The sequence below is a fragment of the Gobio gobio genome, assembly GCF_949357685.1.
Source record: "Gobio gobio genome assembly, chromosome: 8".
Taxonomy (NCBI): domain Eukaryota; kingdom Metazoa; phylum Chordata; class Actinopteri; order Cypriniformes; family Gobionidae; genus Gobio; species Gobio gobio.
The window spans coordinates 52,539,394-52,565,929 of NC_137114.1; the positions used below are offsets into that span (position 1 = coordinate 52,539,394).

Genomic DNA, 26,536 nt, shown 5'->3' on the forward strand with positions numbered 1-26,536 from the left:
CGGGTCTCCTGTAGTCCCAAGGGCATCTGAATGTAGCGGTGCCGCCCACAACAGCCGTGATGTTCACCGGTGGGCCGCTGTCATCTACACAAACACACAACAGACAAACACATCAGTTTCACGCAACCCTGATTATCATAAGCCACATGTACCTGCATGTCATGTGACCATTAACCAACATCAGAGAACCGTGAACTTAATATTATTATTATGGACTGAAGTTTATGGCGGGATGCCTGGCGCTCTTTTTTTTTATCGCCTTTTTTCGTATTATATATTTTAGTAATTATCATAATTTAGGTATCAGTCGAAAGCTTACAAACTCAAAATTCATCCGGTGAAAACCGTTTTGAAATCGGATGTTGCATTACCATGGAAACGGTACTCTAAATTCCTCTGCTGGGCTCCTCCCCCTAGTGGGCGGTGTCATGTTTCATATTACAAAATGTATTTTAACTAGGGCTGTCAAACGATTAATCGCGATTAATCGCATCCAAAATAAAAGTTTGTGTTTAGATAATATATGTGTGTGTACTCTGTTAATTATTATTTATATATAAATACACACACAAGCATGTATATATTTAAGAAAAAAATATTATTTTTATATATAAAACATTTATATTTATATTAGTGCTGTCAGTTAAACGCGTTATTAACGACGTTAACGCAAACCTATTTTAACGGCGTCAATTTTTTTATCGCGAGATTAACGTTCTTTTTGGTCTAACAAACTTTGTAGTTTTTTCAAATGCTGTTGCAACAACTAGTAACGTTAGAAAAACTACAACACCACTCCGGATGTAGCTAGACCGGAAACACGGTAACACGGAAACACCGGAAACACGCTGCGGCTGCCCGCACTCGTTTGGGCCATTAAAAGATTAGACGTGGATGGCAAGCGTGAGACGCCGAAATGAGAAACGTATTAAGCCATGGTTTAACTCAGGGGTCTTCAACTAAAAGTGCTTGTCTTGAGCGCTGCTTTCTGCTCTGATGGTGCATTCACACCAGACGCGAATGAAGCGTTTTGCGCGAGTGATTTAAGTCAATGCAAAGACGCAAATAGACATTCTGCGGCGCGGATTAAGCGGCGTGCATGTCGCGTCATTCGCGTCAGGTGTGAACGCACCATCAGTCTCTTCTTCACTGCATGCTTGACCGCGCGTCTGGGTCTGAACGTAGTAACTGAGCATTGCAACGTTAACTGTTTCATTACGTCAAAAGGCTTCGCGGTCCGGATTCGGACCGGAGTCCGCTAGTTGGCGACCCCTGGTTTAACTGCACTATAGGCGGAGTCCTAGTTTACCTTGCATGTGCACTTTGTAATTTTATTTTGTATCACCCTGTTTTGATCCCAAGGGCTGTTGAAGGGGCTGTTTGTGCAACAAAGTATTTGTTTCACCCTTTTATTGATGGGCAGTGTTACATTGTGTGAGCGATTATTTGCTCCAAGTGAGAATGTTGGTGTGAAATCGAACACTAAAGTATGCCAATGTTGTTTTCAATAAAACAAACATTTGAACAAAGCAAGCCGATCCACTTTTCTATGTTGATAAGAGCATTAAAATAAGAAAAAATAATGGGACAAAAAGAAATCAAGGGACATTTAGAATAAATAAAAATGTGCGATTAATTGTGATTAATTGTGAGTTAACTATGACATTAATGCGATTAATCGCGATTAAATATTTTAATCGTTTGACAGCACTAATTTATATATATTATAGATTATATAAATGTATATACATGCAAATATTTCTTAAATATATACATGAATGTGTGTGTATTTATATATAAATAATAATTAACAGAGTACACACACATATATTATGTAAACACAAACTTTTATTTTGGATGCGATTAATCGCGATTAATCTTTTGACAGCCCTAATTTTAACAAAAATGTTTCTAATCTTGACAAAACACATATCGTCGGAAAGGTCTGAGTCTCAAGGGTCCATACTTGGTGTACTGTTTTGTGATGGAAGTGATATTTGGACAGAAATTTACAGGAAAATGCATTTTTTTTTACGATCAATGGAATGTGAATGACACCCGGTGGTTATTTGTGGTACAGCGCCTAAACAAAATCTCATGGGGACTTCAATTTTTGTGATATTAACTTTAAATTTGGAACATAACTTGGTTAGACAAATGGCTTTGATTTTATAGTAATTTTAGAGTAAAACCTTTTTTGTAAAATATATATTTTATATAAAATAAAAAATATTTAGTACAGTATTGTTAATTTACAGTTAATTTAAACTTCCATAACTTTTTCATACTTTGAAATGCTTTCACTTCAGTAATAATCTGCTGAGTGTGTCTTCTTTAAAACAAGACCAAACTAAGGTATATATTCCAAAGCATCCTTTAAGTTTGGATATTTTCAAAAAGGGGGGTGACAGTTAAGAGGTTAAAATCTCAGGTTTATATATATCTCAAGTAAATATATTAGGTCAAAGAGGTTCAGCTGACAAAAAAAGTTGGGGAATCCCCACATTGCATGTAAAAATGAAAAGACGTGAATTTCTGCATGTTAATGTGTTTGAAAGACAAAAGCCTCCCAGAGACAGTAATACATGATTAAATGAATCACTGAGCGATAATTCTCCTAAATAATAATTCATGTGTTCAGCAGGAGTTGATTAGTTGTGCGATGTATAAATCCAGTGATCAAAAGTTTTTTCAGTGATAGTCACATGACAATTCCACAAAACTTTAATATATAAGCAGTTATGGTATAAATAAATAATGAACTGCTGATGTAAGAATAACATGTAATCATGTAACTGCAGTCTGATATTTGAAAACGTAAAATAATCCAATCACAAGTGCTTATTTTTTTGTAATCCGATTACACAATCCACATTACATGTAATCAGATACTACCCAGCACATATTTCTAGTGGTAGGTAATATGAAGTCTCTGGTATGTCCCCGTGTAGATGTGTGTGTGTGTGTGGGTGTACAGATGTGTGTGTTTAATCAGGGTGATTCTCTGTGAGTTATTTCAGTGGTTTAGAAGTGCTTTTCTTACTGTCCGAGTTTTGCTTCCTTGTTCTTTGAATGTTTTGGTGTGGCGGTGCATTCCCCGCCTCCTCCCGCTTCTAGTAATTCATCCCTACATCCAAACTTATCCATTGCCCCGCAACGTTTCTCTTTCTTTCTCTACATTTAGCAAATTATAGTAATGAATAGCATGCACGATATGAACATTTTGTCCGATTACCGATAATTCATATGTGGAAGCCGATAACCAATCGTACAAAAAATTGCTTATTAATCTCTCGTTATGCTATATTTTTTATGCAACTTTTTTTGGATATTTTTTGTACTTTTTCAGATTTTTCCCCTCCATCTTGTTACGCTTGTGGTGTTCCCAGTCAAAAATGGCCGGCCTACAAAAAATAGCTTATAAATCTCTCGTTATGTTATATTATCACCAAATAGTGGATTCAATATGTGTGTCTTTTGATTAGGACAGGTTTTAGGGATGCATCGATATGAAAATTTTGGCCGATACCGATAATTCTTTATATTTGGAAGCCGATAACCGATATATTGGCCGATAAATCTAAATGCAAATTTTTATATAATTTTTGAGAGCCTGATTACAAAAAAAGTCTCAGCATTAAAAGCCATGTCCCAAGCACACAATATATTCTCATTATGAATTGTGCCGATGTGACTGCACACTTTACTGTATTTTCCTTTTTTTGAAGTGATTCCAATCATATTTCAAGCAATTCAAAACCATCATGGTGAACATCTGAAGTGTCTCAGCTGAAGGAAATAATACATTATTTATCAGCTTTAATATATTGGCCGAATTTACTTATTGAGCCGATAACGATAATATTAAAAACGAACATATATCAGCCCATACTGATTTGGTGGCCATGGTTCGGGTCATTTTGACCCAGAGAGGATTTCCTTTTTCCCTAAAATGTTAATGTTATCACATTGGACTAAAACGGACTGACTTCGCTCAGACAAGCTTTAATACTTCCCAACATTTTTGGGATCATTTTTGTACTTTTTCAGATTTTTGCCCTCCATCTTGTTACGCTTGTGGTGTTCCCAGACAAAAATGTCCGGCCTACAAAAAATTGCTTATTAATCTCTCGTTATGTTATATTATCACCAAATAGTGGATTCAATATTTTCATCAACTTGTCTTTTGATTAGGACAGGTTTTAGGGATGCATCGATATGAAAATTTTGGCCGATACCGATAATTCTTTATATTTGGAATCCGATAACCGATATATTGGCCGATAAATCAAAATGCAAATTTTTATATAACTTTTGAGAGCCTGACTACAAAAACAAAAGTCTCAGCATTAAAAGCCCTGTCCCAAGCACACAATATATTCTCATTATGAATTGTGCCGATATGACTGAACACTTTACTGTATTTTCCTTTTTTTGAAGTGATTCCAATCATATTTCAAGCAATTCAAACCCATCATGGTGAACATCTGAAGTGTCTCAGCTGAAGGAAATAATACATTATTTATCAGCTTTAATATATTGGCCAAATTTACTTATCAGGGGCCGGATTCACAAAACATTCTTAAGAATGAAATTATTCTTAACTGCCAATTTCTTCTTATTTTCTAACTTAAGAGAAAATATAAGAATATTTTGTATTCCCAAAAACTTTTCTTAAGAATGTTCTTATCTTTTTTCTTATGATTGTTCTTAAGATAAAATTTACGAAGTATTCATATTCACAAAAAAATGTTCTTTAAAATCATCGTAAATAACTTCTTAAAGTTAGGATAACCTCCAACCTATCTTAAATACAAATTCTACTATTAATGTGTCACAAGTTGTAGTTTTAAGACTTTTTCAGGCGAGAATTTACTTATTTAAAGATTAAATCTGTGGTTTATTTATAAAGAGAGCGCCTATTTTACAATTGTATCTGCCGTTTTCGGAGTTGTGGGATCCAGGCGATCAGCGGGTGTTTAGCGCTAGTTAACCCCGGCGAGAGTAGCCTTATCTCGGCTAGTCCTTCTGCCTCTGACGTCTCTGAGATTTGATTCGTCTTGTGTCGATCTAACGGCCGATCTTTGGTACCCGAGCAGCGTTCTTGATAAACGGCTAGGCTCTTATAAAATAACGATTTTACAGACACGGCACATTAAAAACACGACATTGAGTGATTTACTCCCGTCCAGCCAGTCACGACGAAAATAGTCAGCACACTTATTATGATATCTACGGTAATCTGCAGGAAGCGCAAAACGATGAGCTTTGAGGTGGTTTTCATTCAGCGAGTGTTCAGTAATACCTTTCAATAAAATAACACCATATAACACCTCTTATTTTCTACTTAATTAAAAAATTAAGATGTTCTTAAGAAAATATTTGAGAACTTCTTAAGAAATTTTCAAGAATTGCACTTAGGAACATTCTTACGAACTTAGAATTTATCTTAAGAATTTTCTTAACTTCTTTCTTAAGAAGATTTTTGTGAATCCGGCCCCAGACCGATAACGATAATATTAAAAATGAACATATATCAGCCCATACTGATATGGTGGCCATGGTTCGGGTCATTTTGACCCGGAGAGGATTTCCTTTTTCCCTAAAATATTAATGTTATCGCATTGGACTAAAACTGACTGACTTTGTTCAGACAGACTTTAATACTTCCCAACATTTTTGGGATAATTTTTTTACTTTTTCAGATTTTTCCCCTCCATCTTGTTACGCTTGTCGTGTTCCCAGACAAAAATGGCCGGCCTACAAAAAATAGCTTATTAATCTCTCGTTATGTTATATTATCACCAAATAGTGGATTCAATATTTTCATCAACTTGTCTTTTGATTAGGACAGGTTTTAGGGATGCATCGATATGGAAATTTTGGCCGATACCGATAATTCTTTATATTTGGAATCCGATAACCGATATATTGGCCGATAAATCAAAATGCAAATTTTTATATAACTTTTGAGAGCCTGACTACAAAAACAAAAGTCTCAGCATTAAAAGCCCTGTCCCAAGCACACAATATATTCTCATTATGAATTGTGCCGATATGACTGCACACTTTACTGTATTTTCCTTTTTTTGAAGTGATTCCAATCATATTTCAAGCAATTCAAACCCATCATGGTGAACATCTGAAGTGTCTCAGCTGAAGGAAATAATACATTATTTATCAGCTTTAATATATTGGCCAAATTTACTTATCAGGGGCCGGATTCACAAAACATTCTTAAGAATGAAATTATTCTTAACTGCCAATTTCTTCTTATTTTCTAACTTAAGAAAAAATATAAGAATATTTTGTATTCCCAAAAACTTTTCTTAAGAATGTTCTTATCTTTTTTCTTATGATTGTTCTTAAGATAAAATTTACGAAGTATTCACATTCACAAAAAAATGTTCTTTAAAATCATCGTAAATAACTTCTTAAAGTAAGGATAACCTCCAACCTATCTTAAATACAAATTCTACAATTAATGTGTCACAAGTTGTAGTTTTAAGACTTTTTCAGGCGAGAATTTACTTATTTAAAGATTAAATCTGTGGTTTATTTATAAAGAGCGCCTATTTTACAATTTTATCTGCCGTTTTCGGAGTTGTGGGATCCAGGCGATCAGCGGGTGTTTAGCGCTAGTTAACCCCGGCGAGAGTAGCCTTATCTCGGCTAGTCCTTCTGCCTCTGACGTCTCTGAGATTTGATTCGTCTTGTGTCGATCTAACGGCCGATCTTTGGTACCCGAGCAGCGTTCTTGATAAACGGCTAGGCTCTTATAAAATAACGATTTTACAGACACGGCACATTAAAAACACGACATTGAGTGATTTACTCCCGTCCAGCCAGTCACGACGAAAATAGTCAGCACACTTATTATGATATCTACGGTAATCTGCAGGAAGCGCAAAACAACGAGCTTTGAGGTGGTTTTCATTCAGCGAGTGTTCAGTAATACCTTTCAATAAAATAACACCATATAACACCTCTAATTTTCTACTTAAGTAAAAAATTAAGATGTTCTTAAGAAAATATTTGAGAACTTCTTAAGAAATTTTCAAGAATTGCACTTAGGAACATTCTTACGAACTTAGAATTTATCTTAAGAATTTTCTTAACTTCTTTCTTAAGAAGATTTTTGTGAATCCGGCCCCAGACCGATAACGATAATATTAAAAATGAACATATATCAGCCGATACTGATATGGTGGCCATGGTTTGGGTCATTTTGACCCGGAGAGGATTTCCTTTTTCCCTAAAATGTTAATGTTATTGCATTGGACTAAAACTGACTGACTTCGCTCAGACAGACTTTAATACTTCCCAACATTGTTGGGATCATTTTTGTACTTTTTCAGATTTTTCCCCTCCATCTTGTTACGCTTGTGGTGTTCCCAGACAAAAATGGCCGGCCTACAAAAAATAGCTTATTAATCTCTCGTTATGTTATATTATCACCAAATAGTGGATTCAATATTTTCATCAACTTGTCTTTTGATTTTGGCCGATATGATAACCGATAATTCTTTATATTTGGAAGCCGATAACCGATATATTGGCCGATAAATCTAAATGCAAATTTTTATATAACTTTTGAGAGCCTGACTACAAAAACAAAAGTCTTAGCATTAAAAGCCCTGTCCCAAACACACAATATATTCTCATTATAGTTTTATTAATTAAGCCGATATGACTGCACATGTTGCACTGAATTGTATTTTCCTTTAAAAAAAAAAAGTAATTTAAATAATATATTTCAAGCAATTTAAAACCATCATGGTGAACACCTAAAGTGTCTTGGCTGACGGAAATAATACATTATTTATCCGTTTTAAAATATTGGCCAAATGTAGTTATCAGGCCGATAACGATAACATTAAAAATGACATATATCAGCCAATACTGATATGGTGGTCGATATATCATGCATCTCAAATGAATAGGCCTTTTCTAGTCACTAGTAACATGGTTGGTTATTTGTCCAGCTTTTTCAGCCAAAATACCATTGAACACTGACAGGTAAAAGTGTAAAAATCTGCATGTGATCCTGCAAAAATGCAGCACATTGGGTCATAAATCAGAGGTCATTCTTACCAGGCATAGCTGTTACCAGCACCAAGGTCATGACCAAGGCCAAGCTGTCAAAAACACACAAGCAAGAACAACAATTAGAGAAGACACCATCATGTGCATCTGCATATTCCTCTAAAAATTCCCATGACTCACAATGTTTCAACAAGAATAACTGCAAAACCAGAACTTTGTCAGAAAACAACAGACTTGTAGTTGATTGCTTGATGGTTTGCATGCAGTCGGTGCATGCGTCTGAACACTACAACATTTCACTTCCTCATGAATATACCTACATTATAATATAATTGTAGTGTTTTAAAGAGGATGTCACTAGTATGCATCATGTGGATTAAGGGATTTATGTTTGATTTGTGTTTCTGGCTTTGCAGATGCAACATTATTGACGTATAAACCAACGTCAACACAGATAAATGTTGAACTGAAAAAGGAGATCTGCATTCCTGGTATCAGTTTAGCGGAAATATTTAATCGTCTAGACTATGTTCAAGGCAAAGCAAAGATAAAGAAACAAAATCCTGTTGATCAACACAAGAGACTGTCAAAGAAGAACAGAACAGTGCAATGAAAGCAGGAAAAATGAATGCCTGAAGCAAAACCATTTCCTGGTCTAAATATACCAATGCAAACACACAAACACACAAGCAGTACTTCCCTCTTATAAAGAAATAAGTGAGCCACAAGCAAAACAATAGACACACATACAAAGAGCTATATTAGTGGAGACATTTCATAGACTTCCATTGTTTTCTATTAGATTAATGATATTTATCCTAAACCCATGAACCAACCCTCAGACTAACATCAATGAGCCCTTTAATCTAGAGATGACACTAGTTCTCACACACACACACACACACACACAGAGAGAGAGCTGTACCTGCGAGTGCATAAGCAGAAGAGTTGTAAGCTCATGCTGATGGACGCGAGTGAGCGGCAGAAACACTTACAGAGAGCAGACTGGATCCTTCATGTCGTCCTCATCTGCCTCACAACATGAGCCTCTCGAAACAGGAACTAAACGCCTACACAGAGAGAAAGGGACAGAGAGGTGATGTCATCCCCAGTTTTCATATCGATACTGTCAGAGGGAATTCCCACAGGACACGCCCTCCAGAAACACATCAGAAAGCTAAACAATGCCAAACGACCTGATGAACCGAGACCAACAGAACAGAATGGAGGGAAAGAAAGGAAACTGAGGCCATTAAACTAAATGGGCTGCTTTACTGCCGACAACATTCAACTCAACTAAACTTATCTAAACTAAAATAACTACATTTTACTGAACGTTTACATTTTACATTTCACAGAGGGCATTAAACTCAACTCAACTAAACTGTGATTATTTACTGCATAGGGCAATAAAAACAAAACTAAACTTATCTAAATTAAACTAACTACATGTTATTAAACTAAACTACACTAACTGTGTTGATTTCCTAAACAGGGCATTCAACTAAACATATCAAAACTAAACTAAACTAACTACATTTATTAAACAAACTGTGATGATTTACCACAGAGGGCATTAAACTAAACTAAACTAATCTAAACTAATCTGTGATGATTTACCACAGAGGGCATTAAACTAAACTAAACTAATCTGTGATGATTTACTGCATAGGGCACTAAACTAAACTAAACTTATCTAAACTAAACTAACTACATTTTATTAAAATAAACTACACTAACTGTGTTGATTTACCAAAGAGGGCATTAAACTAAACATATCTAAACTAAACTAATCTAAACTGTGATGATTTACTGCATAGGGCACTAAACTAAACTTAGCTAACTACATTTTACTAAACAAACTGTGTTGATTTACCACAGAGGGCATTAAACTAAACTAAATTAACTACATTTTACTAAACTAAACTTATCTAAACTACACTAACAGTTGATTTACCACAGAGGGTATTAAACTAAACTAAACTAAACTAAACTAAACTGTGATGATTTACTGCATAGGGCATTAAACTAAACTAAACTTATCTAAACTACACTAACAGTTGATTTACCACAGAGGGTATTAAACTAAACTAAACTAAACTAAACTAAACTAAACTAAACTGTGATGATTTACTGCATAGGAAATGAAACTAAACTAAAGTAAACTTAACTTATCTAAACTACACTAACAGTTGATTTACTGCAGAGGGTATTAAACTAAACTAAACTAAACTGTGATGATTTACTGCATAGGACATTAAACTAAACTAAAGTAAACTTAACTTATCTAAACTACACTAACAGTTGATTTACCACAGAGGGTATTACACTAAACTAAACTAAACTAAACTGTGATGCTTTACTGCATAGGAAATTAAACTAAACTAAAGTAAACTTAACTTATCTAAACTACACTAACAGTTGATTTACTGCAGAGGGTATTAAACTAAACTAAACTAAACTGTGATGATTTACTGCATAGGACATTAAACTAAACTAAAGTAAACTTAACTTATCTAAACTACACTATCAGTTGATTTACCACAGAGGGTATTACACTAAACTAAACTAAACTGTGATGATTTACTGCATATGAAATTAAACTAAACTAAACTAAAGTAAACTTAACTTATCTAAACTACACTAACAGTTGATTTACCGCAGATGGTATTAAACTAAACTAAACTAAACTGTGATGATTTACTGCATATGAAATTAAACTAAACTAAAGTAAACTTAACTTTTCATATCTAAACTACACTAACAGTTGATTTACCGCAGAGGGTATTTAACTAAACTAAACTAAACTAAACTAAACTAAACTAAACTAAACTAAACTAAACTAAACTAAACTAAACTAAACTAAACTGTGATGCTTTACTGCATAGGAAATTAAACTAAACTAAAGTAAACTTAACTTATCTAAACTACACTAACAGTTGATTTACTGCAGAGGGTATTAAACTAAACTAAACTAAACTGTGATGATTTACTGCATAGGACATTAAACTAAACTAAAGTAAACTTAACTTATCTAAACTACACTATCAGTTGATTTACCACAGAGGGTATTACACTAAACTAAACTAAACTGTGATGATTTACTGCATAGGAAATTAAACTAAACTAATGTAAACTTAACTTTACTTATCTAAACTACACAAACAGTTGATTTGCCGCAGAGGGTATTTAACTAAACTAAACTAAACTAAACTAAACTAAACTAAACTAAACTAAACTAAACTAAACTAAATTAAACTAAAATGTGATGATTTACTGCATAGGACATTAAACTAAACTAAAGTAAACTTAACTTATCTAAACTACACTAACGGTTGATTTACTGCAAAATGTAGCTAGTTTAGTTTAATACCCTTTTAAACTAAACTAAACTTATCTAAACTAAACTAACTACATTTTACTGAAATTAAACTACACTAACATGTGTTGATTTACCGTAGAGGGCCTTAAACTAAACTAAACTTATCTAAACTAAACTAACTACATTTTACTAAACTAAACTGTTTGTGCCATTTTCTTACAGAGGGTGTGTCACATTACAATGAAATCAAAGAGCTTTAAAACTGATCCACATTAAACTGTAAGTGTTTAAAGGAAGCAAAAGCTTCTGTGGGCCGATCACAGACACAACACAAACAAAAAGGAAGAAAAATCAAGAGAAACTCATTATCCAGCATAAGTGTGTGAATAATCAACACGATTCACAACACTACAATCTAATCCACAAAACCCCTCATAAACCTGATCCAGCCGCACACATGCCAGTGTGTGAAAGTGTGTCAGTGGGGAAAGCGCAAGAGTAATGAAATAATGAGATAAAAACATGAGAGAGCACTTACTAATGTTCAGCTGTTCGTCCTCCGGTGCGCTACAGATCAAATGAAACACAGTGGTAAAACAATTCCTTTTGACAGAGAGTGAGCAAGTGAGAGAGAGAGAGAGAGAAAGAGGAAGTGCTCTTTATGTGAAAGCTCGGATCATGTTTCAGAGAACAGACACACAACACTAAATATAAGGTTTCACAATTAAAACCAAAAAGTGTCTGAGAATGTCGGATGAAGTGAACTTAACTGCACTGAATTGAGCTAAACTACACAATATAACTACATTAAATAATACTACATACAATAATAATTAAACACACTAAAGCATACGTGATTGAGTTTCTTGTGTTAACATATGCGTATAATGTATTTTGGTAACACTTTACAATAAGGGCCCATTAGTTCACATTAGTTAAAGAATTAACTAACCATGAGCAATGCATTTGTTACAGTATTCATTCATCTTTGTAGATTAATAGACTGTTAATATAGTTCATGTTAGTCCATTGAATACAGTAATCTTAACAGATACAACTTAATATTTTAGTATTAGTATTAGTACATTTCAAAATTAACTAAGATTTTTCATAGTTAGTTCATGTTAGCTGTTAAGGGAACCTTATTGTAAAGTGTCACTTTGTGTTTATCAAACATCATGACACATAATACACACATGAAACACTAGATTAAATCCAGTTCACCACACCTGGTTTTGCTTGCAGGAAACAAATGTGGAGATGGAGAGACGTCCCTTAAGGTCACCATGAAGGAAACATTTCACTTATATTATAATTCAGTAAACTGAAAAACAATTAAGTCACTGGGGAATTCCCAAATTAAATTTAAACAAATGTTTGTGTGTGAGTTTAGGTGAGATGAATTACAGATGTAGGTGTGACGTCACGTCACATGACATACCTGGGCCATTGTTTGTTCACACACCCGAAATCGAACGACTTGGATATTTATGAAAACAATGAAACAGCAATAGTTCAGCGATCACACACTTCTCCTTATCATCATAACTTCACAAGAACTGGATGTATACTCCCACACAATACTGTCATTGGCTGGGAAACGGTTTAAGCACTTTACTCTGACGTCCATGTATTTATCAGGCGCTTTTATTTTATTGCATTCAAGTAGTTTATCAGTTATGCATTTCCTGGGAATCGAACCCTGACCCAGAGCTTCATCCTCTACTGCTTGAGCTACAGAAAAAAAGGACAATTCACCCCAAAAAAAGTGAAGTAGCTCAGATCATTTGCTTTTCTGAGAGTGTCAAGAGAAATGTTTGAGAGACTTTGGTACATTTGAGCACAGGTTAACTTCCTTATTTTCATTGGGCATCCTCGTATTATACACTGATCAGGCATAACATTATGAGCACTGACAGATGAAGTGAATAACACTGCTGATCTCTTCATCAGCTGTTAGTGGGTGGGATATATTAGGCAGCAAGTGAACATTTTGTCCTCAAAGTTGATGTGTTAGATGCAGGACAAATGGGCAAGCGTAAGGATTTGAGCGAGTTTGACAAGGGCCAGATTGTGATGGGTCAGAGCATCTCCAAAACTGCAGCTCTTGTGGGTGTTCCCGGTCTGCAGTGGTCAGTCTCTATTAAAAGTGCTCCAAGGAAGGAACAGAACCGGCGACAGGGTCATGGGCCGAGGCTCATTGATGCACGTGGGGAGCACGAGTTTGAGGTGTTGACTTGCCCACCAAATTCCCCAGATCTCAATCCAATCGAGCATCTGTGGGATGTGCTGAACAAACAAGTCCGATCCATGGAGGCCCCACCTCGCAACTTACAGGACTTAAAGGATCTGCTGCTAACATCTTGGTGCCAGATACCACAGCACACCTTCAGCGGCCTAGTGGAGTCCATGCCTCGACGGGTCAGGGCTGTTTGGCAGCAAAAGGGGGACCAACACAATATTAGGAAGGTATAGTCATAATGTTATGCCTGACCAGTGTATATATTTCTCATTTCCTGGTTTCTCAGAAGCGGAAGTCTTCATAGTTGAGTAAAGTTTGATAGCGGTGAATGAGAGACTACATTAGATTAAATATAGATTTTTTTTGTGTGTTTCCATTTAGTCAAATAGCAAAATCCCGTTTTCACAACTTTCAAAATGAGTAAAAAAAATTAAATAATAGAGAGATAACGGCAGTTAGAAGAGAGAAAGATGTACATTTTACCGTCACTCCCACAGCCGCTGCATTAGAAACACCCTCACAGCAGATTTAACTAGATTTTTAGTAATTTGATGCAAAGTTAATATAGTACAAAGTGTTATATAAATGTGCATATTTATAAAAAGAAATTAAAATATAAAAACTTTGCAGGATTTACGACGCGGATGACAGTTAAAACACGTCATCAGTCTGTGAAAAGGGTCAGATATATATTGCCCAACTGTACAATCAAGTTTATACTGAATGGACTATTCGCACAACACAATAAAGTAAGAATAAAAACTCAAAATGGCGTGTTTTCCGTCGCCATTTTACATTTTCCCTCCCAAACGCTGAAACACTTTCCATAACTGTCCAAAACACGTCGTGAATATGGGGCACGCGATTGGCTGTCGGTTGCTAAGCATCTAGCCAGCCATAACATTCCACACCGCATCGTTTTAAGGTCCGTTCATAAGGATAAACATGAATCGCTTTAAAAATCGTTCTGAATGTAAAAGAATAGTCCACACCACACCTATAAATAATGATAGTGGCACAGAGAAACGATCACTTTCTTCATTTTCTTTTTCTAGCTGATGTGACAGCCAATCAGAATCCATCCTGCTTTAAAGAACTCGAGCATTTAAAGTGGTAGACGACATAAATTCAGCGTGTGCTTATAACAGCAATATAGTTCGTTGGTGTGGACGCTAACTTTATTGTTAAAGTTATAGTTCTTGGTGTGAACGGGCCTCTACACTGCACGTTTGGCACAAAAAAAAATCTTTTAAAGGCACAATATGTGTGTGTAATTTGGTTCAAAATATCCAAAAACCAATAGAACAGTGTTATATATATTAGGTTATATATATATTAAATATATTAGTATATATATATTATGGCTGGGCAAATTAACGCGTTAACGCGGGCGATTAATTTTTTCAGCTTAACGCAATTAAAATATTTAACGCAAATAACGCAGCGTCCGTTTTTATATCCATTTTTGCTTAGCGTTACATGATCATCACGCTCTTATTCATGTAAATGCTTCCAAGCGCGACAAGACACAAGAGAGCGCGCTGTATGCCAATGTCCTGTGTGTGTGTGTGTGTGTGTGTGTGTGTGTGTGTGTGTGTGTGTGTGTGTGTCAGTGTCCTGTCTGTGTGGATGCGTCTCATGTCAGCTAATCAAGGGACACACACACACACACACTCGACGCATAGATAGACTCGCGTCAGTTTCCTGCTCACATCGAGTTCTGTTTTGCTCTTGAACAAACAATAACACAGAGGATTTTTGAGTATTCTCATATTAGGGTCTTAAATTAGTTAAATGACGTCTTAAATGAACTTAAAGAGTTGTGAGGAAATGAGATGCGCGGGACAGCGCGTGAGATCCGCGGCTGTTCTTAAAGTGACAGTAGCACTGATGATGCCTGTCATTAATGTTCATCAAAGAACAACGGGAACAGAGAAAATTTTAGCTTTAATGATGATTCATCTATATTTAATGTATTATTTATGCAGTTAAGAAAGATAACTATTACATTTCTGTATATGTATAACAGGGAAGGCCATGGGTAAATATAACATTTATTATTTTGGGTTTATGTAAAGATTGTTTTAAGTTCACTTAAATTAAAAGTTGTTTTTTTTAAAGCCTAATAAATGTTGAAATTGGGAGCTTTCAGTTATACTGTACTGGCCTTCATTCATAAAAATAAGACAATACAACACATATTTAAAATATGCTGTCTTTAAATTGTTTATACATTAATTTGGAGAGTAACTGAAATTATTACAATATCAAAATATTAAAAACGTAAAATATTAAAAACTTGCGATTAATCGCGATTAATTACAGAAAAAAAGTGTGATTAATTAGTTAATTTTTTTTAATCGATGCCCAGCACTATATATATATATATAGACTTATGTACTTACATTATCTCAAATGTTTCCAATAATGTTTAAATCCAGATAATTTTTTTTTATTATGTGTTTTATTGAGCAACTGTTTGGAGACATTCATGGACAGAAAACTAATTGTTTTCCAGCTCAACACAGTTAGTCTTATTGTGTAAATCTGGTGTTGTTGATTTACCGTGAGTGCCATGTTTTACCGCCTAATATGATCTCGCTCACTACAGTGTGAACAAGTGTCTCATAGTAGCACCAAGTGAACGCACCGATAGCATTATAACATAACTTTGACACACTCAAATGTGTGTGATATGATAAAAGTGCTGCGTTACCACCAGTGTTGCCACAGTTACTTTGAAAAAGTCATCTGATTACTCCTTTAAAAAGTAACTTAGTTACTTTACAGATTACTTGATTTTAAAAGTAACTAAGTTAGATTACAAGTTACTTTATTAGTTACATTCAGCAGTTGCCGACAACACCCCTGCCGCCTCAACATAGAAATGACAACCGTTTTTGCCAACACTCACTTTATTGGAAGTGCATTTTTAACAGTAACGTCAACAATGCATCTCCTGACATTTTAAATTGAAATAAAAAAATATTTTAATAAAAAATGTAATAAAGACAGTCTTTCTTGACTTCACTTAACATAAATACTCTCCCCGAGACGCAAGAAGAAAGCAAATATATATATTTTTACTAAGGAAAATGACAAAAATAGTAACGCACAGTGACTTGGATAAATTACTTTAATCTGATTACTGGTTTGGAAATAGTAACGCATTAGATTACTCGTTACTGTAAAAAGTTACTTAGTAACTTAGTTACTGGCATCACTAGTTACCACACACACAAATGAGCGGAAGAAGTGGAAGCGCTCGTCTGCGGCAGAATAAAAGCTTCGCGAAATCAAGGCGTCATCAAGCTACGCCTTTGTTTTGAATAAGCGACGCAAAATTACATATTGTGGCTTTAATATTTGCATTGTTTTAAGGGTAGGTTTAGGGTAGGGGTGGGTATGGATCCTCAAACCACATGAATATGATGCTAGTAGCTGATAGGTAGCATTTTTCGCTGTCGAATTTCAACAATCTGACATGGACAAATCGACAGAACACCGGACCAGGGTTTCATAACTAGGGTTGGGAATCGTGAGAAATTTTCCGGTTCCGGTTCCGGTTCCGCCTAACGATTCCGGTTCCGATTCCGGTTCCATTAAAATTATTAAACAAATAGTGGTAAAGGAAAAAGGCACAATACGCAACTCAAACAATGCATTTTGTGTTTATACTTGCTCTAAAATTAATTTACAGGTTGGCAATGTCAAAAAAGTCCTGTACTGTACATATATTACAGTATTAATTAAGCCATTCTTGCAACACATTTTTTTCAAATGAACACCTCTGAAATTGTCGTATTACATTTTATCTCTCTGTCTCTGAATAAAACCAAGTTATAAATTATATTTATTAGTTATATGTATTAATTAGTTGTATATTAATTTAATAGTAATTCAGTTATTCAGTGAACTTGTAAATAATAAATTGCAATTCAGCATTACAAAGGTAATTGTGCCTAAACGCTTACCTAAACCATGGTGACTCAACGGTTGACAAATATATATATATATATATATATATATATATATATATATATATATATATATATATATATATATATATATATATATATATATATATATATATATATATATATATATATATATATATATATATATATGCCTTTCTCTATAAATCTGGTATAAGCCCTGAGGCACTCTGTGCTGTAGCAAATGTTTTGTCAAATTGCTAGTGCAGCCTCCTTTGCATTTTATTAACTTTTCACATGTGTTACATTTTGCTTCATTATCATTCATTCTTTGGAAATGAATCCATACTTGTGACTTTCTCTTCGCCATGCTGGTGGTTAACGAGAAAATATCTGATGCAAAACCGTAAATGTGTAGCGCGAGGGCTTTCAGTGCTGAACTGCGTTGCACTCCTGGAAGCGGCAACGTAATTAATATTCATGATGAGGTGAGTCAGGGTTGCCAGGTTTTTACAAAAAAACCCACCAAATTGCACAATCGCTTCAACCAGCGGACATGTAGAAACACAGCCCGCGGCAACAGTGGAAAGCGGGAAAACCACGGACTTGGCAACACTGGCTGTCACTCGCTATGAAAGGATACGCTTCCAGCGCTTCGCACACACATTGCACCAGAACCGTTTTCGGAATCGAAACTTAGGAATTTCGCGCGGTTCTGGTATTTTTCAAAAATCAGTTTCGGTTCTGCATAAGAACCGGTTCTCGGTTCCCAACCCTATTCATAACCCCGGGTAAAGAGCAGTGCTAACCCCACTTCTAAATGACAGGTGTGAGATGTTCCTTTACCCGGGGTTAAAAGCAGGGTTAGACACAGTGTGAAAAGCACTATTGTTTCTCTTTTAAAACTCCAGACATGTGTGAGATCATCTTAGTAGAAACATCTGTGAAGCTGGAGACTCCATTCAATTTCACTTCCAACTACTAGGAGATTGAGACCTTACAGTAATGTCTTGAATTCAGAGCTGATCACAGTCAGAGGCTTTCAGTTTGCCCTTCTCTTACGGTATGCGCTGTTGTTGTGTGATTTTACTTCCTACTGCTCGATATCCAGTGTGTATTTGAGAATGTCATTGTGGTTGGGACAGCCAACCAGAAGAATGCGGTCACGGGTCATCATAAAAACCTGGCCAGTGAAAGGCATGAACACGCTGTCTAGTGGAGCGTAAACTGTGTCTGAAGCTACTAATTGTTTTATTTCCCACCTGATTCGGCCTCAAGTGCTTATTAAACAATGTTTATTAAACAATTTCTCTACACCCAAAAATAACAATATCAATTACTCACCTTCATGTCGCTCCAAATCTATGACCTATGATTTGTCAAGCTCCAAAAATGTCAGAAAACCACCATGAAAGTACCACAATATAACTAGATTTTTGTGTTATAACTAGGTTCTAGGCAACCACCCGCAATACCCCAGCACAATGACAATGCTTGGGTTGCCAGGGCATTGCTATGCAGTTGCTGATGTATTCTAGAGCTAGTTAGGAAGGTCTGGATGGTTGCCAGGGTGTTGCTATTCTAAAGCTAGTTAGGAAGGTCTGGATGGTTGCCAGGGCGTTGCTATGCTGTTGCTGATGTATTCTAGAGCTAGTTAGGAAGGTCTGGATGGTTGCCAGGGTGTTGCTATTCTAAAGCTAGTTAGGAAGGTCTGGATGGTTGCCAGGGCGTGGCTATGCAGTTGCTGATGTATTCTAGAGCTATTTAAAAAGGTCTGGGTGGTTGCCAGGGCGTTGCTGTGCAGTTGCTGGTGCATTCTAGAGCTATTTAAGAAGGTCTGGGGGGTTTCCAGGGCGTTGCTATGCTGTTGCTGATGTATTCTAGAGCTATTTACGAAGGTCTGGGTGGTTGCCAGGGTGTTGCTATTCTAAAGCTAGTTAGGAAGGTCTGGATGGTTGCCAGGGCGTTGCTATGCTGTTGCTGATGTATTCTAGAGCTAGTTAGGAAGGTCTGGATGGTTGCCAGGGCGTTGCTATTCTAAAGCTAGTTAGGAAGGTCTGGATGGTTGCCAGGGCGTGGCTATGCAGTTGCTGATGTATTCTAGAGCTATTTTAAAAGGTCTGGGTGGTTGCCAGGGCGTTGCTGTGCAGTTGCTGGTGCATTCTAGAGCTATTTAAGAAGGTCTGGGGGGTTGCCAGGGCGTTGCTATGCTGTTGCTGATGTATTCTAGAGCTATTTACGAAGGTCTGGGTGGTTGCCAGGGTGTTGCTATTCTAAAGCTAGTTAGGAAGGTCTGGATGGTTGCCAGGGCGTGGCTATGCAGTTGCTGATGTATTCTAGAGCTATTTAAAAAGGTCTGGGTGGTTGCCAGGGCGTTGCTGTGCAGTTGCTGGTGCATTCTAGAGCTATTTAAGAAGGTCTGGGGGGTTGCCAGAGCGTTGCTATGCTGTTGCTGATGTATTCTAGAGCTATTTACGAAGGTCTGGGTGGTTGCCAGGGCATTGCTGTGCAGTTGCTGATATATTCTAGAGGTAGTTAGGAAGGTCTGGGTGGTTGCCAGGGCGTTGCTATGCTGTTGCTGATTTATTCTAGAGGTAGTTAGGAAGGTCTGGGTGGTTGCCAGGGCGTTGCTATGCTGTTGCTGATGTATTCTAGAGCTAGTTAGGAAGGTCTGGATGGTTGCCAGGGCATTGCTGTGCAGTTGCTGATGTATTCTAGAGCTAGTTAGGTCTGGGTGGTTGCCAGGGCATTGATATGCAGTTGCTGATGTATTCTAGAGCTAGTTAGGAAGGTCTGGGTGGTTGCCAGGGCGTTGCTATGCAGTTGCTAATGTATACTAGAGCTAGTTAGGAAGGTCTGAGTGGTTGCGAGGGCGTTGCTGATGTATTCTAGAGCTATTTAAGAAGGTCTGGGTGGTTGCCAGGGCGTTGCTGTGCAGTTGCTGATGTATTCTAGAGCTATTTAAGAAGGTCTGGGTGGTTGCCAGGGCGTTGGTGTGCAGTTGCTGATGCATTCTAGAGCGAGTTAGGAAGGTCTGGGTGGTTGCCAGGGCGTTGCTATGCAGTTGCTGATATATTCTATAGGTAGTTAGGAAGGTCTGGGTGGTTGCCATTGAATTGTTATGCATATACGCAGGTATTCTATGTAGTAGTTATAGGGAGTTTGGGGTGGTTGCCATGGCTACGCTGTTACTGAGGTGTTCTAAGTGGTTGCCAGAGTGTTGCCATGCTGTTACTAAGGTGTTCTATAGGGGGTTGACATGGCATTACTTAATATGTGGTTATTAAGGTGTTCTGAGCCGTAGCTGTCAGGGCTTTGATATGCATTTGATAAAGTGGTTGCTAAGGTGTTTTGAGTGATAGCCAGGGAGTTCTGAGGGATGTTTAGGGCGTTGCTATGCAGTTGCTATGGTGTTAGGAGAGGTAGTTAGGGTGTTCTTCTAAGTGACTGCCTGGGCGTTGCTATGCAGTTGCTAAGGTGTTCTGAGTGGTATCTAGGTTGTTCTAAGTGGTTGTCAGGGTGTTACTATGCAGTAGCTAAGGTGTTCTGAGTGGTTGCCAGGGCATTGCTCTGTAGTTGCTACGGTCTTCAAAGTAGTAGGGAGTTCAAGTGGCTGTCAGGGCATTGCTATGCAGTTGCTAATGTGTTCTGAGTGGTAGCTAGGTTGTTCTAAGTGGTTGTCAGGGCGTTACTATGCAGTTGCTAAGGTGTTCTGAGTGGTTGCCAGGGCATTGCTCTGTAGTTGCTACGGTCTTCAAAGTAGTAGGGAGTTCAAGTGGCTGTCAGGGCATTGCTATGCAGTTGCTAACGTGTTCTGAGTGGTAGCTAGGTTGTTCTAAGTGGTTGTCAGGGCGTTACTATGCAGTTGCTAATGTGTTCTGAGTGCTGAAAAGGTGTTCTGGGTGGTAGCTAAGGTGTTTTAAGTTTTTGTCAGGGCATTGATATGTAGTTGATAAAGTGTTCAGGGTGGTTTGTCAGGGTGTTGCTATGCAGTTGCTGAGGTGTTCTGGGTGGTTTTCAGCTTGTTGCTATGAGGTTCCTGAGGTGGTTGCTAGGTGGTTTCATACAATCTAAAGTGAAAAGTGTCCACCCTCAAGTCTCTGTGATATTCTGCTCTCTAGATCAGTAACTAAGCATAAGCAACATGACACACCTCAGTGTCAAGATCTCTTTCTTAAAGCTGTACAGGAAGTCAAAGTCATGTTTACCACAGAGGGAGGCAGAGATGCTTCACCTGGTCACATGATTACTCACCATCACCCGGACGACACACTTTACTGGAACACAGGAATTTTAGGGCATTTCCAGCTCACTTCTTCTCAGCTCTCCTTTTCCATTTCTTGGCCGCTTGCTTTCAATTCTCACTCCCGCTTCTTCCACAACCCTCCATTCTTGCTTCCCTCAATCCCACTGCATGGTTCTTCTAATCCTCTGTCATTTATAAAATCAGGTTTTATGACTCATTTAGCAGTGATTAAGTGTGTATGCACTCACACACAAACATAAACACGGAACATCAGACGTAGCCAAGTCGATGTGTTTGTGCTGTTCACTTCTGATATCATGAATATTCTAGGGAAATTCTTTCTTACACTCCTTTAAATCTGTCTGTGATAAGCCTTCATATAGAAAAAGGAAGAAAAACGAATGAAAAGAGGGATTTTTAGGGATTACACACCCCCTTGACATTTGAACACAAGTGAAGATCAAGCTCACAAATGTCATATTTGTTTTTTTTTTTTTAAATCAATAAGTTTTACTTCCTGATACTCGATAAATGTGATGTCGGCCTTCCTGGGAACCGTTAACAACACACCACAACACACACACATACACACACCCATGTCTGCGGCTAGAGTCAATAATGTGCAGGGCTGTCCTGAGAGGTGGACTCCTTCAAACCAAAACACACCACATGCTCAAGAGCAATTCTGGGACAGCTCTGGCCTCTAGTGGCCAGATCGAGCAGAGATGTTTGAAATGGCATGCTTTGGTTTTATGCAGTGCTAGTTCAGCATATTCAGCACATTATTAAACCCTCTGGTGCTCTTCTGTCATTCTTTTTGAAATGTTAAAAATCACAGCTTCATCGGAATGATATGAAACTTGGTGACTTTTCTAGCATTAGGTATGTAAACACAGAAAAAAATTGGGGTCATGATTCGAGCATGCTAATTGGTCGTTAAAAAAAAAGTAGAGTTCATTGTCTTCGGTCATAAATGACCGACCATAGGAAATGAATGGGAAATCGGAAAAAACACAAAAATTCACTGAATATTTGTGTGTACAATCTATAAATCGGCCACGATGCTGAAAAAAAGTGCACAGCAGTAAAGGGGTGACACTCTAAAACATCAAGAGTGTGATATTGACACATCCACTCACACACACACACACACACTTATAAACACACACACCTAGGAAAAACTGAACCTATGAAGCATATTTAGAATTTTTAAAAATCACAGCTTCATCAGAATGATATGAGAATGCTTTTCTAGCATTATGTATGTAAACACACAAAACAATTGAGGGCATGATTCGAGCATGCTAAGTGGTGGTAAAAAAAAATACTCCCACTTTAATACTCTTAAAATACTCTTCGGTCAAAAATGACCAACATAGGAAATGAATCTGCAAAAACACAAATTCAAAGAAAATAAATCTATATTTCTAACAACAACAAAAAAATCTAAAACTTTAATAAATAGTAAATAGTATAGTAAAATAGTACTAAAAAATAGTAATAGTAAAAAGGTAAATAGTAAAATAATAAATAGTCTTTGAGATTTTTTAAATATATATTCAAATCCATCAACAACAAAAAAAAAATCATTAAATGTGTTCAAAACAGAACTAGGGGATTCTCAAGCCTCTCCATAGAGACCTCGTGATTAAACACATGGTTGCATGATTTCTTAAATAATTCCAAAAGACAGCGCTAATCTGCCTTTAATTTTTTTTTTGAAGGCCTAGTCTCTATTTTAACATGAAATACTGCAATAATAAAAAATTTATACATTAAAAAAAAAATTGTATAATTTCCAATGGCAAAAATAGACCATAATTATTGCATAAATATAAAAAAATACCATCAAATCATCTCAAAATACAAAATTAAAAAGAAAAAATATTATTGAAGAAAAACAAATTGCATTGGTTTTACTGGGGTGGAGGAAGTTTAATTTGTAGGTGTTCGGTCACCAATGCGACCCCTAAACGAAGAGCACCAGAGGGTTAAAAAGTACAATATTGAACAAGGCACACTGTATGGGATACTGTATCCCACAATGCAATATGCTAAATTTCTTGAATCATTATTTGATTGTACTGCCACATTTAGAACAATATTTTTTTATGTGGAAATGCTGTAGAAATATAGTGTGCAACCATAGCTCAATGCATGAAATACTGTATCCCATAATGCTTTTTTAAACATACAGTAGTGTAATATGCAGCCTGTAAAAACAGTCTAGGGTCAGCCTGATGTTTGGTTTATTGAATTCACAGTAAGTATTTACATAGCACATTCATATTATTCGCGTGTCAACAGTGTGTTGTTTGTAGCTCGTTAGTCTGGTTGTTGTTGTTGGCTGGTTCACAGGGGCAGAGGTCGTTGCCGGGGTCGTTGCCGGGGTCGGTGTTGGAGGTGTGTGTGGTGTGATGTATCGTTCCATTGGCCACAGGCTGATGCAGGTGTGTGTTCCACTGAGGAGCGATAACTGCGCCCCAGATCTGACGACTTTCTTGAAAACTCACACAGATGGCGCAGACACGCCCCTTCTGCTCGCAGCCCCGCCCACTCACGCCCAGATGCCTCATTCCGACCCGGCTGCCTTTGCCCGAGTGTCTGAGCGAGACCGCCTGTGTGTGCCGCGTGGCCACGGACGCCAGGTCCGAATGGGAGGAAGTGCTATCGATGAGTCTTTTCCCGAGAGCGAGAGGCCGCAGAGGCAGCGCGAGCCGCAGGAGCTTCCAGAAGCGCGAGTTGGTCCGCTCAGAGCGCGCCCCGTGCCAGCGGATGGAGGTGGAGTTGTTGCGCAGTTCCGCGATGTCGCTGCAGGAGGCGCTGAGCGTGCGCCGTCTGACGGTGACGATGGGGGCGCGCGACGTGTGATGGAGGTACAAGCACAGGCGACACTCCAGCAGACTGAGGCTCTTCTCACACAAGCAGTCCGAGCTCAACACCACCATTAGCCGCCGGCACGCCTGCATACACCTGAGGACCGACTCCATCAGGTCTGAGAGAGACAGAGAGAGAAAACACTCCACTATAGTGATAAATATGCAAAATAATACGTTTCAAAGCGTTCGGACCAAGTGTTAACCTCCCGCAGTTTCTCTGGAAGCCAATACGGAAGTGACTTAAACTGCAGTTCATGGACTGGCCACTAGAGGCAGACTCCAGAAGGAGCAGAATCTCATAATGCCCAACTTCACAGCAGAATAAAACATATTTACAGCCTGGTACAAATTGTGGTTTTAGTCTATACGGCTAATTTTGCCCTTCATGACGACTGTGAGGGGGGTGAATTTTTTTATACCTCATTCGTTTACATTATATAAAGCATTAAAGTTCTGCATAATTAAGGACGTGGCCACTTCGAGTGACAGTCGGATAGCCATTTATCTGCTGTCTGTTAGTCATCACATCACTTAAGCTCCGCCCACGTCCCGCCTTTTTGCCCATTTTCTGTTATCCGTGAGTGACGCGCGATGATGCGCTGCCAAGATGGCAACGGCCATCTCGTCCATACTTTGCGCTTCAGAATGGCTCATCAGAATCCTATGGGTGACGTCACGGACACTACGTCCATATTTTTTTACAGTCTATGGTTTTGAATCATTTTATACATTGGATTAGTTTTGGTTTGACATTGCAGTTATGCGAGCGGACTAAAGAACTGTACATGACACACTTGCGTCCACTCGTCATCATCTATGTGGGCGGCATCTGGACATTGATTGGTTTGTAAACGGACGTTCATCTGACGTCAGCGTCTTTGACAAGAATGAATGAACGGACGCATATCGTTGCCACTATTGAACCATGCGCATTGCTTGACTATTTTCTTTTCGTAACGTTTAAAAGTGGACATTTCAAGCTTTATATACACATATTTCTCATGTTTGTGAGACGAGTAGCTGCTGAGTTTCAGTTTATTTGAGACGCGCTCAAGTTCGCAAAGCATGTGATCGCTCCCGCGATTATTGTCTGCTATAGACTATTTGCTTCTTATTTATTAAATCCAGGCAATTATCTGATTAACATTGCTAAGCAAATTCATGCAAAATTTCTTTCAAAATCATTTCTGATCTTCTGTCTTCTGACATATTGCGCATTTTTTCACTTTTCATAATCAATGTAGCCGAGATGAAATTTAAAAATAACATTATAATATTTCAACATAAACAGGAACTTCCTGTAAATGCTCTGAAAGTCCGAACCAAACAGAAAATGCTTTCACACTAGAAACGAACCAAACCTTTGTTCAGTTTGATCCGGACCGAGACTTCCTCTTTTCGTGGTACAGGGGGGGGTTTCACACCTGTCATTTTGATTCGGACCAAACTGAAAAGTCTGAATATCCGGACCAAACAAGGTAGGAGTGAAAGCGCCCTTAGTCATCACGTCACGTCAGCTCCGCCCACGTCCCGCCTCTTTGCCCATTTTCTATTATCCGGGAGTGACGAGCGATGACGCACTGCCAAGATGGCGACGGCCAGCTCGACCCGACTTTACGCTTCAAAACTGCTCTTCAGAATCCTATGAGTGACGTCACGGACACTACGCCCATATTTTATTACAGTCTATGGTTCGGACGCTGGTGGAAAATGCAACAAACGTGCAGGAAAACACCTTTTACAAACCCATTTCAAATGTTTTATTGAAAGTAAAATCTATCAAATGCAATTAACTAATCATCTAATAAGATTAATTATCAAGTGTCTGTGTAAAATACACAGATCATGGGCGGCCGAGGCTCATTG

General features: G+C 37.6%; 2 protein-coding genes across 6 annotated transcripts in view; both read right to left on the bottom strand.

The window, feature by feature from the left end:
- The window catches only part of LOC307130018 (cell adhesion molecule 2-like), a 19,947-nt gene extending 8,012 nt beyond the window's left edge, over nt 1-11,935 (bottom strand). For 2 of the 5 annotated variants that reach the window (XM_079822842.1, XM_079822841.1), the window contains exons 1-4: nt 11,907-11,935; nt 9,042-9,116; nt 8,095-8,138; nt 1-84 (exon numbers count right to left, since the gene is read on the bottom strand). The exon at nt 1-84 is cut by the window's left edge and continues 225 nt beyond it. In XM_079822842.1, coding sequence (XP_079678968.1) covers nt 1-84; nt 8,095-8,138; nt 9,042-9,064 — 151 coding nt within the window. In that variant the 5' untranslated portion in view covers nt 9,065-9,116; nt 11,907-11,935. Of the gene's footprint in view, nt 85-8,094; nt 8,139-8,971; nt 9,117-11,906 lie in introns of those variants that run through there. The other 3 variants (XM_079822840.1, XM_079822839.1, XM_079822843.1) reach the window with 3 other exon arrangements.
- A 12,095-nt stretch (nt 11,936-24,030) lies between these two features.
- On the bottom strand, nt 24,031-24,781 carry LOC307130021 (uncharacterized protein; the record flags this gene model as incomplete). Its single annotated transcript, XM_079822851.1, has 1 exon — nt 24,031-24,781. One exon carries the CDS (start codon nt 24,779-24,781, stop codon nt 24,092-24,094), a length of 690 nt encoding a protein of 229 aa, XP_079678977.1. The 3' UTR covers nt 24,031-24,091.
- Nucleotides 24,782-26,536: the final 1,755 nt, after the last annotated feature.